At 34.8% G+C, this 17,034-nt stretch overlaps 1 protein-coding gene across 1 annotated transcript in view; it reads left to right on the top strand.

The window, feature by feature from the left end:
• The first annotated feature begins 8,258 nt into the window (after window positions 1-8,258).
• Window positions 8,259-17,034, top strand: part of CCDC152 (coiled-coil domain containing 152) — a 44,071-nt gene continuing 35,295 nt past the window's right edge. Inside the window, exons 1-3 of the mRNA XM_008566691.1 lie at window positions 8,259-8,345; window positions 10,004-10,109; window positions 16,044-16,112. Of these exons, the coding sequence (XP_008564913.1) occupies window positions 8,259-8,345; window positions 10,004-10,109; window positions 16,044-16,112 (262 nt within the window). The remainder of the gene's footprint in view (window positions 8,346-10,003; window positions 10,110-16,043; window positions 16,113-17,034) is intronic.

The raw sequence follows: 17,034 nt of genomic DNA, 5'->3' as shown, positions 1-17,034 counted from the left end.
AAGGCATGTTTCTAAAAGACTACAGTCAGATCCTATGGTTAGATACACCTATAGAAGACAATATAAACTTCAGTGTCACTGAAATACTATACGAGTATATTCAAAATAAAATTTTTTACACTGGGCAACACCTGATTAAGAAACAGTTTTTAAAGTATCTTTCATTTTATGTTTGAGAAGGATATTTAACTAGAAGAAAATGTGGAGGCAGATGGAGGCTTCTGTGAGAATCATGAAGAAGACTCACAGACACTCCCAGGAGCTTTAGAGTTGATAATACTGGTTGCCAATTTTAAATTACCTTTTATGTGGGTCACACCACATTTGTTAACCATAATTAATTTTGGTTTTGTAACATAGGAATGGATCCAAGAAAGAGATAAAAATTCCTCAAGATTACAGGGCACATATTGAGTATAGTAGAAGGATGTGGTGTACCTGTGAGAAAGCAGTTTCCTGAGGTAGAATTAACTGAGCAGTGACAAATACAATAGCAAAGATAAGAATAGGACTCTCAGTCAGGGTCTGGGCTCATGAAACAAAATCTTGATTCTTTCTAACCGGATTAAGCTTCTTTTCAAGAAGTTTATGATATTCTGTTTATAGTCACCCTGCTGTGTCCTATACTACCTATTCCTATATTTAGCTTCAATTTGTTAGTTTTTTGCTTGTTTGTTTTGTTTTCTACTTGAATATTTTCTGGAGATCCTAATGGAAAGGCTACTAATGACTTCCTTGGTGGAAGGAGGAGGATGGGGGGTATCCAGATTAGCTCTGTTCACTGTGTTTTAAGAAGTGTCTACCTCTACATTTCCTCCATTTCTTCTTAACATTGTTTAAAAATTTATAACTGCATAGAATGGTATGTACCCCCCTATATATGGATGATTAAAAACTATGAGTTGTCTCAAAAGATATTTCATTTTGCTATCTAACTACTATAGAATGAATGACCAAATTTCATTTTTTTTTTTTTTTGGACACAAAATCATTTGGCAAATGTCTTCCAAATTTGATTTGGTTTATACATAACAATTATATACAACGGGCTGTTTTTTTCCTTTACTTGGGCATGCGTTCTGTAACTATTTTATTTTGACAGGTTTATGTAAGGGCAGTTATTAATAAATTTTTTTCAAAACAGCTATCATTATTACCTCCCTGGAGCCATCCCCCTTTGCAGCTCCTGCCATCAATAGGTGGAGTTTGTTTCTTTACCCCTTGAATCTGGGCAGCCACGTACTCTGCTTTGGCCAATAGGATGTGTGGAAGTAGCAGTGGACCAGTGCTGAGACTTGTCCCTTAGAGGGCCTTACATGGGTCTGGTTTCTCTCTTGGAACCCTGATATTCCCTGAAAACAAGCCGGGCTGAGACAGCTGGAGGATGAGAGACCAAATGGCAGTGATGAGTCATCCCAACCAAGGCTCCAGAGATGTGAGAGCCCAGCCAAGATCAGCAAAGCAACTCAAGCTACCTATATAACCCACAGCTGACTACAGATGCATTGGGTAACCCAGCCAAGACTAGAAAAAGTGCCTACCTGAGCCCAGTTTAAATTGCTAACCTGAAATTACATGAGGTAAATAAATGGTTGTTTCAAACTACTAAATTTTAGAGTGGTTTATTATATCACAATAGCTTACTGATACAGGAACTAACATTGTTCATTGGTTCATTCTTTCACGCATCCAACAAATACTTATTTCTGGCCTACTCTGAGCCAGCCTCAGGTTAGATATATATAGTATCTTGCTTTATCCCTACAGTAATCTTCGGAGATTTGTTCCCATTTTATATAGATGAAATATAGGAGCGGAGAGATGAACTGACTTGCCTATGACCACACGGCTAGTAGGGGCAGAGCCAGGATCTGAAGCTAGGAATGCTAAAAGCCCATTTACTCTGCCACCTCCAACAGTGTTATCACTAAGAAAGTAGGTTGTGCATAAGTGGATGTTCTCTGGTGGCATTGGAATATTTTAGTCCTAAGTTATCAAACTTATGCCCTATTATGACATTAAAGTTATCACGGAGTATTTATGTACTTGAACAGACTTAAGGCTGTATATTGAGAAAAAGTTTGATTTCCCCTAAGAGTACCCCCATAAACACCTCCAAGTAGCTAAGGAATGCCAGACCATTTAGAGTTGGTTAGACTCCTTAATTACCACAAAAATGTTACCTTTACCATATACACATTGTTTAAAGTATTTTGATCTCAGTAAATTAAGTGGAATACCTGAACTTCCTGTCCTCAACCAAAAATACACATTCTGCCTAGATAGCAACATGATCCTACTTTTTACGGAAGCCTGTTAAGAGATGAAATATTTACATATCTAAGTAGGATTGTTTAAAGAAAAGTTATCCAAGTACTGCATGGTTTAGTCTTTATCCTAGAACCATGTTCAAATTCTTCTTTCCATTTGGGGAAGAATGGTGATGAGTCCAATCAACAGAGTTCCAGAGTGTCATAGATCTGATGCACAAGGTGTCTTTTACCTAATTCCTGCGAGTAATGCTGAGAGCCAGGGAGCTGCAGAACTGACACCTGAAGTTGCAGTTGCAGTCAACACAATATGAGTAGGTTCAGAAGCAGAATTGAAATATGGGAATCAGATAGACAGAGACAAGTGCAGAGAGAAATCTGTCAAGAGAGCAAATAGGAGGTAAACAGTGTAACCCTGGCATTTATCTGTTGCCCACAGCTAACTTTTTTATGTACTCCTCCAGGTCTCACTTGCATCTTCCCCTGACCTCTTACCTTGACCACACTATATCCAAAGCAACTCCCACTTACTTTTTAAATCAATATCATAGATTTGTATTTTTCTTTGCACTTATTACAATTTTATTTGTAGGTAATTTATTTGATTATTATATATTTCCCTCTTAACCTGTAAGCCCTTTGGACTCAGGGACCATGTCTGTTTTGTTTATTCCTAGAGTTCTCATAGACTTCAAATGTGGTTGGTGCTCAACAGGTATTTCTTGAATAAGGAAAAGGGTAAGTGCTGATAGTTTTTAAAGGGTGAAGGGAGGAAATAAAAAGCTCTAAAAGCTTTGTGCTTAGAAGACTGATTCTTGTCAAACATTAACGTGCACATGAGTCACTTGGAAATCTTGTTAAAATGCAGAATCTGATTTAGTAGTTATTGAGTAGAGTCTGAGATTCTGCATTTTTATAAGCTTGAAGGTAACGCTGATGTTGCTGGTCCAGATACCATCCGTTGAATAGCAGAGCCTTAAACCATGATTCATTCTGATTACCATTGCTAATTTACTCTGGCCTTTTAAATAGAGATACTTTTAGAAAAGTGTCTTACAAAGCTCATATCTGCCTTTGCTCTCAGATTAATATTGGGTAAATTGCTTATTAAATTATCTAGTGCCTCTTATATGAATCTTGATGTGATAAGTTAAGAGGGGAGAGTTAGGAAACACTCTGTTTCTCCTAAGAAACTTGTATGTTTTCTCCTCCTTCACAAGGAAAACTAAGAAATCGAGCCTGTATCCTTTTTTATTCTGGCCAGCAGGAAATTCAAAGCCAAATTTGTGGAAGGAATGCAACAACTTTATAGACCTACAAGCCAATGTATTTGTGTTTTATATTCCCTCCTGGCCTTTACTTCCATTTCTAATTTATATTTCACTTTATGCAGATTTTTTCCTATTTATAACATTTTATAAATTAATATTCTTGGAAATGAGATTGAGCTGAAAATTGCAATTGGTCGATTTGATTAGGCAGATGAAAAACATGCCCTGAACATAAGTAAGAATAATGAGGAAGTTAATTAATATAGCTGGAACAGAGGACTCAATAGACTACCTAAGCCATTTCTAAACACTTGCCATGACGTGGGAGTAACACCATCATATTTTGTTCTTGTAACACACTGATGACAGCAACTAAAGTAATGAGGTAAGAGTGTAACGTCAAAGCAATATTGCCAATAACACATACTAAATTTCAATTCCCTGCTAATTTTTCCTATGAGACTATAAGCTACAAAACAGGAGAATATTCTATTTGTCTTGTTCTCCTTAGTGCCTAGACCTTCAGTAGCTGGTATTTTGCAAGTACCTAGATGTTTTAGAATGAATGAATAAATGAAATGGTTTGTAACCTAAAAAACAACAAAGAAATTAATGTCACTCATATTAAGATCCTTATATGAATAAATCTGTAGCTTCTGATTTTTTTTTTTCATTTGCCTAGGTGTATATGTGTTTCTTTTCCAAATCAGGGTATTTTTAATGGATTCCAATATTACTTTCTTTGTTAGCGTGGCATAATAATGTAATTTGCTTCTCTCTTATGGTTTTCCAGGCAGTTTTTCAATAAATATTTAATGAATCCTTAACTAATCAGAAAATGAATATTTTCTGAGCAAATATTTGATCGATTCTCTTTCTCAATTGGATGATGTTTGAGGAATAAAACTGTGAATACAACTGTGAAGAGCATTCTCTTTTGAAGGATAAAATCATGGGAAGCTCATGAAGTTTTTCATTGACATATTTTGAACCCACAGGATTCTTTGAAAAAAATGCTAACATTTATAAATAGAAGAGAAACTTGTGACTCATTCTGAACTAGAAAAAACAAGCTAAACCTTCCCGATTTGTTTCTGGTGTGTTGTTTCATTCCTATTTACCTATTCTAGGCACTATGGAGGAATAAACAACTATAGATATGTGAATAATAAATAAATAAATATACATATATATAAAGAAAATAGAATTTCTTCTCCCAAGGAGCCAGAAATAAATAAAGCATGAAAGATAGCACACCAGTTCAAACAGTCCTAACAAATGCCACAAGAAGGCCAGCATGTTCCAGAGTAAGGAAAGGTAGGTCACTGCTGACTGATATAATCAATGAATGACTCATGGAGAAGGTCACATTTTAGGTGAGTCTTAAAAATGGGCCATTTCAAAAACTATTATGACATGAGTCACATGGAACATTTTATATATGCTAATTGATAGAACCAGCAATTCAGAAGGCCATTTTCAACATCACTATTATTACTAATGTCAAGGAAAGCTTATATGAACAGCAGAGTGAGGATTACACCTCACATTTCCCATTTTGATCTAGTTCTCTTGCCACTATGCTATCCTACATTTCAAATAATTAAGTATAGATTATCCTATTACCGTTTACACTTTTCTGCTTGCCAAATTTTTTATCCCACAGAAAAATCAAATTAATAAAAATAATTGTCCCATTCCCACTTTAAAAAAAAAAAGTAGATGGGGCAAAGTTAGCAGTGGCTACACTTTCAAATTGTTACTGAAAAAAATTGAGAAATTATAACAATTAACATTTTTGAACACTTTAAGCAAGGAACTCCATTAAGCACCTTCTAAATGCATCATTTCATTTAACAGCCCTATGAAGTAGGCATTATTTCTAATTTCTACTATGCGGATAAAAAAGCTGAGGCACATATAATAAGAACTTGCCCAAGATCACCCACTGGTAAGAATGAGAGCTGAGGCTTGAATCCACACAAGAGCCTATGTCCTTAATCACTAAGCTACCAAGACAAAACTCTGTAGATGAGAAACCATATCTATTAACTGACTCTGGTACTTTAAAAGCCTCCTTAATATGTTATCAGAATAAATATGGATTATTATTTATTCAATGGTGTGGACTCGCAAATCAAAACTAAAACCAATGTGATTTATTCCTTGGTTAGGAAAATACTGATCTGGCAGTCACTGGCTGCTGATCCTTGTTCTAGAAACCACATGAAAATACCTAAGAAGCAATAGATGTGGAGGGGAGCTAGGGCCAAGTTGGTAAGGAGGCTGGTGGTGGGAGCTCCAGGACAGGGCATAGGAGGGGCTAGAGAAGTGCGGACCCATTGTTGCGGGAACTTGCTTCCTGGGGAGGGGACGGCAGTCGGGGGCGGACCGGGCATCCGAGGAGACGGAGAGGACTGGGGGGAACCAAGAGGAAGAGCAGGTACGCTCCGGACTCTGTCAGCGGTTCGAAATTCCCACTTTTTCCGTGGGGATTCTTTTCTTCACATCTCCTCACGGCGTCCTGGGTCTGTACAGAGTTTTGTCCCAGCCACTTCTCTCATACCTGCGGGTCCTCGGCCCTCACGCTGTATTTCATTTGGGCCCCTGAGGACACCGGCACGCGGTGGAGGGGGCCGGAAGCCCCAGGCTTCAGGACTGAATCAATGGCGGGCGGCGGGGAGAGGAGAAGAGGAGGTGACCCGAGCCTATCCTCTGGCACCGGCGCCAAGGACTGGGACGACGGAGCGGCGGGTGCCGGACTGAGTGGGGTCGCCGAGAGCAGGGAGACAGGAGGAAAGAGAAGGAAATGAGACTGTCACTTGCCTGTGGGGAGGGATGAAGCTGGGCCGGCGCCAAGGACTGGGACGACGGAGCGGCGGGTGCCGGACTGAGTGGGGTCGCCGAGAGCAGAGAGACAGGAGGACAGAGAAGGAAATGAGACTGTCACTTGCCTGTGGGGAGGGATGAAGCTGGGCCTGAAGGTCACAAATAGTCTCTCCGGCTCATTAAAGGATTTGACAAGCACTGAATCACCAGCTTGTCACCTAGTTTCACCGTGCAAGACCATATCCCCTGAAAGGATCTTGATCTAGGAAATTGGAAGAGGGGACAATGAAGATGCCTAGACATGAACTGGCTGGCTCGGCTAGTGCGACCAAAGAGATAATATGCAATGATAGCAAGTGGATACTGGTGGTGGTTTTATAAAGAAAACACTCCAAGGGGGAAGGAGTTGGGAGAAAATCAAGTTCAAATTTAGTTCAGGAGCCAGGTTCTGAGACAAAATCCTAGTAAAGCCTTTTTTATTTAAAATATTAAGAATTAAGAAGAAAAAAATTGGGGATGGAAGGATTTTGTATTAGCTACTGCAGATGATCCTAAAGAATAACAGTAATATCAAAGAGCAATGATTTTTAATTTTACCCCCAAAGGAATTTTACCGTATTTATCACAGGAGGTTTTTACAATTATTTTTCTATCATAAGGATTAAGTTTTAACTGTTTAAAGGATTTTATGTAGCGTTTTACTTGTGTATGTGATACAGAGGATAATCAACAAAATGAAAAAATACAGCTAAAATTCTCTCAGATTTAAAAATCATTAATACTTGCTGATGTAAAATAATATGAAAAAGAAGTAAATGGGATTTCCTGATGAAGTAACATATTGTCAGGCAATGTCTGTTTTGGTGTTTTTTTTAAACAATAATATTTCCCCAAATTACTCTGAACAATTACCTCAGGAATTTTACTTACCTTTTACTTTAGACTAATTGCCAAAGTCACCATACCTCGACTCCTACTCTCTCCTCAATCTACAATGCTTGCATTTCAAATTTGTATTTTCCTCTTCTTTGCTAGAGAAGTCTAAAGACAAGTGTCTTATACTTGCACATTGTATTAATACTGATTCTGGACATCCTCCCACTCTTAAATACAGATGCTGTCTACTTTGCAAAAGTCAGTTTCTCCATCATTACCAGATGAGTTTACCTTTGGGATTCTGAAAAATTACATGTGATTAGTTCCATCTGACTAAAATTGAAACTCTTATTCTTCACTTTAACAGATAGCTAGCTGTTTCCAAAGAATAATCTTACACAAAATTATGAGAGAATAGAAATACAGAGAGACCTTTGAGCACATTAATTTCCATATGTCCTTTATTTACCAAACAAGTTACCAAACAAAATAGGAAAAACAGCACATTACTAGAAAATATTTATGGCACTGTAGTTAAATGAATATTTTTAACCTCTTAAATACCCACGCTCAAAAGTCATGCCTCAGATTGACTAATGCATCAGATTTTAAGTCCAGCCATACTGATGGCAAGGAGATGAGTGTTGGACAGTGTATTTGTTGTTTTGGAGGTTTTTTGGGTTTTTTTCTTTTTCTTTTCTTTCTTTTTTTTTTTTTTTTTGGTATAATAGGAACAAATAATTTCTATATATGCACATATCATTGCACTAGATTTGTTTAGAAAAAACTCAGCTTGGGGGGGGTGGTAAGAAGTGGAGAAGACTTAATGCATTAGATCATTGTTAATACTGGGTATAACAAATTCTCTGAGTGCAATGGAGCTCGAGTAGGTGCTCTGTGAGAAAAGAACAGAAACTTAAGTGTTTGAGGTATAACCACTATTGTGATGATTTAGATCTTATTTACTGATTTATTTAATTTTTTTAAACACTACTCTTCGCTAGGTTCAGGCATGGATCAAAGCAGCAAAGGATGTATGAAAAAGATTAGCAGTGTGAATCTTGACAAACTTATAAATGACTTCTCACAGATAGAAAAGGTATGTAAAGTTAGCAAACAGTTGTAGTATGTAAGGGAAAATGCAACAGATTTTGCCAATGTAGGAAGTTGGGAAGAAAGAAAAATGTACCAAAAAATGAGCAAGGTAATAATGAAAATGTATTTTGCTAAGCCCTTAAAATATGTATTTAAAATATACCTGGTTTTGGCTCATTTGTTTTAACACATCAAAATGTTTCTTGGTCAGGGGGACAAATATTTGATGTACTATTGCCAAAGTTAAAGAGAAAATATATACTTAAATACCCAGATGTCCATAAACTCAGGAATGATTTTAGTAAGAATTGAAGTAGACCCATCTTTCAATCCTTTACCATTATGACTAACTCTAAAATTTTTTGAATCTTTCCTGTTTTATCTGTTCCCTTTTCCTTCTTTTTTGCCTAAAAGCAAACCAATCTGAAGTCCCTCTCCCCAAGTCTAGACAAATGGTAGACCAGCCCACAACTATATATTGGGTTTTTCCTTCTCCTCTGCCAGGGAGAGAAGTAGGCATAGTCGTTGAAAAAATATAGGTGGATAAATTGAAGATTTGGGGAGTGGGTTTGTTAAGCAAGAGTGGGAGGAGGAGTAAAACCTACCTCTATGTTCTTTCCTTTTCTTATTATTCTTTACTATTCCTTCTTTTCTTGTGTGCACAAAAAAAAGTTGCCATAATGAAAGAATTTTCCTGATGATCAGTATTTTGAGATAATAATAAACTTTTTTAAAACAAGAAGAGAGAAAAGAAAGAATTACTGCTGGGATGAGAGGAATTAATGCAAGGTTTTTGAGATTAAATTGGAAATATCTATCATTTTTGAATATTTTAAATAAGAAATAATTGTTCATTTTTTGATGTGATAATAGTACTGTGATATTTTGCAAAAGTCTTATCTCTTAGAGATATGTATGGATGGTGATATTTACAGATGAAATAATATAATGTCAGGGATTTGCTTTGAGATAAATTCAGAAGTGGGGAGACTAAGGAAGTAGGTAGAGGTACAGATGACATAAGACTGGTCATGAATTAATGATTTTTGAAACTGAAGAGTACATAGAGGCTTATACTATTCAAAAAGATTTCAAAGAAATATGTTTAACAATGTTTATTCATTGTCTGTAATAGCAAAAAAAAAGTAGAAATAACTCATTCTCCTCCATAGAGACTAGTTAAATAAATTATAGCATATTCAAAAATGAGACTCAACTCAGCTGTTAAAAAGAATAGATCCATATGTGCTCACATGACATCATCTCCTAGATAATAGTATTAAGTGGAAGCCAAGATAAGGTGCAGAACAGAATATATGATCGTTTTCTATAATCACATAGTCATAAAATACTTTGGAAACATATATAAGGAATTGTTAACCATGTGACTGAGGGTTGAGTAGTTGGAAAGAAAGAGGTTCAAGTTAGGTCATATTTTTACTTTTTATTTATAACTGTTAGTCTGTTTTAATATTTTACAATGTTACTTTTAAAATTAAAAATAAATCAGGAAATTGGCTTATTTAAAAATACGTGATAGATTTAATTATTAGACTTTCAGGTAATAAGTAGTTTGTATTTTCATTATTCTTCATATCTCAGTAAAAGAATCAAAATAGCAGCAGTGATTTGGTAATAATATATATTCTGTTTCTTTGACAGAAAATGATAGAAACCATTGGAAAGAACAATATACTGGATATCCAGTTGGAAAAGACTAACTGTTTATTAAAAGTAATGCAAACAAATGAGGTCTCAATTAAAGAAGGTTAGTTTTTTACTGCTTGAAGAAATAGTAATTCTAATGAGAGTCCTTTTTAGTACAACAGTGATTAATTTTATACCATACATTTGTAAAGTGTTTTAATTCCACATGGGACTTTCCAGACTGTTATCTCATTTTATCTTTAGGATAGCCCTAAAAGACAGGATTAGTACCATTACACTACCTCGCTAATTAAGAAATGTAAATGAAAGAAGTTAATCTGTCTGAGCTACTCAGATAAGAAATGGCAGATCAAAGGCTCAGTACAGGCCTGTAAAACTATGGGGGGAAAAGTTGAATTCCTATCTCAAAATGACATGAAAATTAATGTGAGATGGGTCAAAAAAATTGTTGTTAAAAATGAAGCCATGCACACATATTTTCTTGTTCTGTCAACTGAGAGAGCCTAGAAGCAATAATACCCCAGTGGCAATGAGCATACCTAGTTCCCAGATCTCAGTTTCTAATGCCATTCTCTAATAAAAGGAATCAGGATTCTTTGAAGAAATGTCTGATTCTAGGACTGGGGCAGGAAATATATAAGATAAGCCTGAAACATCTTGTCAAAAAGTAAGAAAGTGCTCAAAACAACAAAATCCAACAATGATGGGAGAATGTCAAAAGGGACAAAGGAGCCAACTGAAAGAGCTCTCAATGGGAAAAGCTGGAATAATTTGAGCAACAAAATAGTGTTGGATTATAGCCCAAAGTATAAAATAAATATCCATGGGTCTATACTAATATAAATAAATTATTTAATAAATAAATAATTGGGGAAAAAGAGACAAATTTCCTGTGCAAACTAATTCCAGATAATTTATGTAGGTAATTTGCCCTCAAGTAGGTAGAGTGCAACACCACATTCATTAAGTGTGGGCTGAGTATAATGACTTCCTTCACTATAGTGAAACATACAGTATGGAAAGGATGGGGAAGAGAGAACATAACACAGTTATTTATCAGTGGAGAAACCTGATAAATACTACCTCAGCCCCATGATTGGGGTCAACATCAAAAGAGATATGTTGATAGTACATACCATTGATGTATATGATGAAAATGGCAATACACTTCTGTGGCCTTCCTCTCCAAAATCCATAACCCCAGTCTAACCGTGAGATAAACATCAGACAAAACCCCACACAGGGACATTACAAAATACCTGACCAGTACTTGTCAAAACTGTCAAGTTCATCAAAAACAAGGAAACTCTAAGAAACTATCCTAACCTAGAGGAGTCTAAGAAGACATGACAAATAAATGTAATGTAGTGTGGTGGATGAGATCCTACAATAGAAAAAGGACATTGGGTAAAAACTAAGGAAATTTGAATAAAGTATGGATTTAGTTAATAGTAGTGTATCAACATTTGTTCATTAATTGTAATAAATATACCATATTAATTACAATGTTAATAATAGAGGTGACTAGATATATAGGATATATGGCAACTCTCTAATATCTTCCCAGTTTTTCTGTACATCTAAAATTGTTCTAGAACTGAAGCCACCAGAAGTGGGAAAGAGAAAGGGGGAGGGGAGGTTAGTGAGAAATTGTTAAGGGGCCACAAAAAAAGATTACATTGTGTAATGTTGAATATACTAATTATCCTAATTCGAGCATCACATATTACACACAGGTATTAATATTCAATGCTGTACCCAAGAGATATGTACAAACAATTATGTTTCGATTAAAAACAAGTGAAAATAAAAAACAAAAAGTTAAAGTTTTTAAAATCAGAAAAATAAATAAAACTGTTCTAAAAAACAGTTTTATTGAAGATCAAAAAGATGAAACTACAGAAAAACTAGAAAAGAATATAGATATTTAATTTTTATAATGGAGGAGGTCTTTCTCAGTATGTGACACAACATGTAAAAGCAATAAAAGAAAGGATTTGTATGTATGACATTTTAAAATTAATAGCAATTATTTGGAGCAGTTTTAGGTTTACAGAAAAAATTGAGTGAAAGTACAGAGGATCCCCATATACTCTCTCACCCCCTCCAATTTCCGTATTATTAATATCTTGCATTAGTGTGGTATAATTGATAGGCCAATATCAATACATAATTATTAACTAAAGCTTATAGTTTACACTAGTGTTCACTCTTTCCAAATGTATCCAGCCACCATTTCAGTATCAAACCAAATAATAGTTTCACTGCCCTAAAAAATTCCCAATATTCCACTTATTTAGCCCTCTTTCCTTCCTCCCCCTGAAGCCCCAGCAACCACTTATCTTTTTAACGTCTCTATAGTTTTGCCTTTTCCAGAATGTCATATAGTTAGAATCATACAATATGTAGCCTTTTCAGATTGACTTCTTTCACTTAGCAATATGCATTTAAAGTTCCTACTTGTCTTTTCATGGCTGAGTAGCACAATTTCTGTTATTGTATTATTGCATGGGTGTACCACAGTTTATCCATTCACCTATTAAAGGACACCTTAGTTGCACACAAATTCTGGCCATTATAAATAAAGCTGCTATAAACATCCATGTGCAGACTGTTGTGTGGACATAAGTTTCAGCTCATTTGGGTAAATCCCAAGTAGTTCAATTGTTGGATCACATGGCAAGAGTGTGTTTAGCTTTGTAAGAAACTGCCAAACTGTCTTCTAAAGTGGATGTGCCATTTGACATTCCCACCAGCAATGAATGAGAATTTCTGTTGCTCCACATTGTCATCAGCATTTGGTGTTTTCAGTGTTGTGAATTTTGGCCATTCTAATTGGTGCATTGCAGTACTTCATTGTTGTTTTAATTTGCAATTCCCTAATAACAAATGATGTTGAGCATCTTGTCATGTGCTTCTTTGCCATCTGTATATTTTCTTTGGTGAGGTATCAGTTCATTTTTTAATTTGGTTGTTTGTTTCTTATAGTTGACTTTTAAGGGTTCTTTGTATATTTTGGATACCAGTCCATTATCTGACATATTTTGCAAAGATTTTCTCTCAGTCTATGGCTTGTCTTTTCATTCTCTTACGTATGTTTGAATTTGATGATGGAATAACTCTATGTGGCAAAAAAAAAAGACATATGAAGTAAAATAGCAAAATGTTTACAACTCATATTACAGGTAAGTTAATGAGAAAAAGAACAGTAACAATATAAAAATAGGCATGATACAGTAGGTCACAGAAAATAAATATCAAGTGACTCACAAACATATGAAATTTGAGCTCTCTCATAACTTAAAAATTCTACATGAAATGCCATTTTCACATCAGGTTGAAAATGATCAAAATGTTTGATATTTTATTGGCAAGGATGTAGAGAGGCAGTCATCTCATATATTTCTAATAAGGGGGTAAAACCTCTGTTGAAAATAGATTGGCAATATCTATCAAAACTTAAAATTCATATGCCTTTTGACTTAACCATTACACTTCTAGGAATCTATGCTAAAGATACACTTTTATATATGCAAAATGATGAATATATTTGTTGCTATATTGTTTATAAAAGAAAAAAAGGAAATAATCTAAACTGTCAGTGGAGTTCTTGTTAAATAAGTCACAATATATTTATTTAATGAAACACTGCAGGTGATAAAATAAATAAAGTAATTTTATATGACATAGATAATCTCCAAGATACAGTAAATGAAAACAACAATGTGCAGAATATTATGCTATCATTTGTAGGAAATTACATCTTTACACACACACACAAACACCCTCTCTTCAATGTATTTGTATATCCCTGGAAAGATACACAGTGTCCCGGTAACTGTGCTTGCCTTGGGAAGAAGGTAACTGATTAGTTTGGGGGCAGAGATTGGAGAGATATCCACTTTTCACTATACTTGTGTGTCTTGTGTATTATCTGAAAAAAAAAAAAGTACTTTAAAAAAAATCCAGCTGTACTTTTTCTACATCTAATGTCTTTTTCACTAGGTTATAAATAGCAGAAGTAAAAGAATGAGTGAGAATCACAACTTACAGAGCCATTTAGGGAAGAAGAACGAACTATAATATAATTAATATAATATAAGTATAATTGTATTTATTCAACAATAAAAGTGGTATTTAGACATTTTATTTTCTACATTTGTTGCCAGATAAAGAATTTTTTACCAGTTCAAAATGTTAATAATATTAGTATTGAGGACCAAGTGCTGTAGAACATTCTTTACATGCATAATTACATCTGATATTTATCACTAGCCTATGAAATAGATATTAATACCCAAATTGCTGGTTAATGTTAGAGCCTAAATTAGTGCTCAAAATGATCATAGTCTTACCAATTTATGTAGTATAAGAAATAGCTTAATATTTTGAACTCTGACTTTTGGGAAGAATTTAATAGGACAGTATTCTTCAAATTACATAATAAAGTCTAACAGAAAAGATAATGTGAGTTAAGGTTTGCAAAGAGAATTAAAAGTCATTATTCTAAATTAGTGAATGCTATTCACCTTATGAAGAATTTCTTATGGAGCAAAGTTTCCACTGTAGAAAAAAAATGTGATGAGGGAGCCACCTTGTGTTCTACCTTTGAAAATACACATTTTTGAAACAAGTCCAATATACGTACTTTCGGTTGCAGGGCTGTTTTCAATCTGTTGATCAGTGAGGTAAATTGAGCTACTGTACTTCATGAATTGCTGGATTCATTACTCTAAAAGATACAAATACAAGTAGTGGCAGAGTCTATGCCTCTTTAATTTTTTAATTGTAGCAGCTAGCACGGTAACATACACGAAGCAGGTTCTCAGCTAATGTCTATCAAATGTAGTTTAACCATCTTTCTGTTACTGGGAAATAGCAAGATAGAGAAAATGGAAGATGTTAGGAATTTTGCCTGAGTGGGTGGTAGGGATGGTAGAGAGGGCAGGGAGGAGTGAAGAGCCACAAAAATAGAACATTATATCTGCATAAAGCTTTTAACTTCTACAAAATGCCTTCATTTCTATCAGCATAGTTGAAGAAAGTGCATGGAGACTGAGTGCAGAACCTCTAACTGAAAGGTGAAAATTTTGCATTCTCTCTGCACAGTATTGGTTCTTTTATTCAGTCAATAAAACATATGTTGTTTTCAGGCCAGAGCTTCTCTAGAACACTTACCCATTTTTTGTTCCAGTTTACTGTGATATTACCTATCTAGCCATCAATCATTCAACAAATATTTGTGAATTGCCTACTATGAAACACAACTATTCTAAATACTAGGAAGAAATAGTAAACAAAACAAAAATAATCCCTGCTTTTGTGGAGCTTATAACCGATAGACTGTTAAAGCCATGGAAGTTTCCACCACTACTGCTTCCCATCAAAGGCGTGGCTGTTGCTAGTGGTAACCAAGAGTATGATCAGGCTCAGATGCACATGTCAGGGCTCTAACACTTGCATTGAAGGTTCTATCTCACATTATGTCAGAAGTCACTGATACTAAAAATGCTGATGCTTTGTAACACTACTCATTGAGTTGTTACTACTTTTACTGCTATTCTCTTGTTCTAAAACTCATGCATGAGAATTAAGAGGACAGACAGTGAGTAAGAAAAGCATCGTCTTATTGTCTTATACCTTCTTACTGGCTCTGGTCTTTTATCATTAAACAAAACTTAATATAATTTGATTCTCTTTTTTTAGGATGTTCTTTCATGGAAGATTTGTATGGAATACTCCATAGTTCCCAAGACATGTATAGGTGTGCCTTACTTCTAGGGCAGATATGGTACATGGGAGGATCCCTACTATACTGTGCCTTAGAAAACACATTACTAAATATTGGAATTCATTTGACATAAAGAGCGATTTAAAAGTATTTATAATATAATTAACTTCAAGTTGCTTGGTTGCTTTATTAAATCTCATAATTATCAATTAAATGTTATTTTATGTTAATTATTTCAACTGAGAGAATAATTACAAAACGAAAGCAAAGGATGTTCAAATAAATTTATTTTTTGTGTTTTAGAATGTGCTACTCTTCATGATATGATAAAAGGGCTACAGCAGACCATTGAATATCAACACAATTTGAAAGGTGAGTTTGGAAACAAAAATGTAAAAATGCATGATTTACTCGAGCATCTTTAAAACTAGAGGGGTTTTACATCATTGAGAGTAAGTTTCTTTTAATTTGATCATATTCAATTCATCAGCTAAGGGCAGGACTCCTTACTGCTTAAAAATAATTTCCTAAATTATTATGAAATAATAAATGCTATGCTGAACAGAATGTTTCAGTAATGTTCTATCTATAAAACATCAAGGGATGTTTTATAATACATCATGATAGTTATTTTTATTGCTTTCAGATGTTTAGAAGTATACCGTATTTATTGTCTATGGCACTCTTGGTCTTTAATAATCCTGTGTTCAGTTTTGAATGGTGGGTATTTACTAGTTAAACCATGAATATTCTATTCATAGACTAAGACCGTATTTGTGGAAGTGAAGCCACCACATTCAGCTTACCTTCATTTTAATAATCATATTAACTCAATATGCCTACCGTTGATTAAACAGAGAGACCAATTGTTTGTACTGTTCTGATTCAGCTGTGCAATGGCTGTGAGATTTTCCTCACTATATTACAGATTAGACTGAATTGCTTTAAAGGCCCCCTCCAACATACAGCTCTCATCAAATAAGTATTTCTTGTCTTAGACCTCTGCCTTTATCATAAAGAATGCACCTTACATATGGAAATGAGATAGAATATTGATCTTATATGTCATTTCTTTAATTTGGCATGTTATTTCTTACTGTCTTTGTAATTTTCTGGTTGAGATGTACCTTAAGAAATACTATTAGTTCTTATTTTTTCCACATTTCCGTCCCCTAAAATGGGGGCTTTCATTCCCCCACCTCAATGCTGTGGGCTCAGAACAACTTTCACCTTCTTTGTGACTATAATATAACACCCAGCTAGATTAAATGAATATATGAAGGCTCATAATTTT

Source organism: Galeopterus variegatus, unplaced genomic scaffold (assembly GCF_000696425.1).
Source record: "Galeopterus variegatus unplaced genomic scaffold, G_variegatus-3.0.2 Scaffold263, whole genome shotgun sequence".
Classification (NCBI taxonomy): domain Eukaryota; kingdom Metazoa; phylum Chordata; class Mammalia; order Dermoptera; family Cynocephalidae; genus Galeopterus; species Galeopterus variegatus.
Note: the sequence above shows the minus strand (reverse complement) of the source record. Positions and strands in the feature narration are given on the sequence as shown.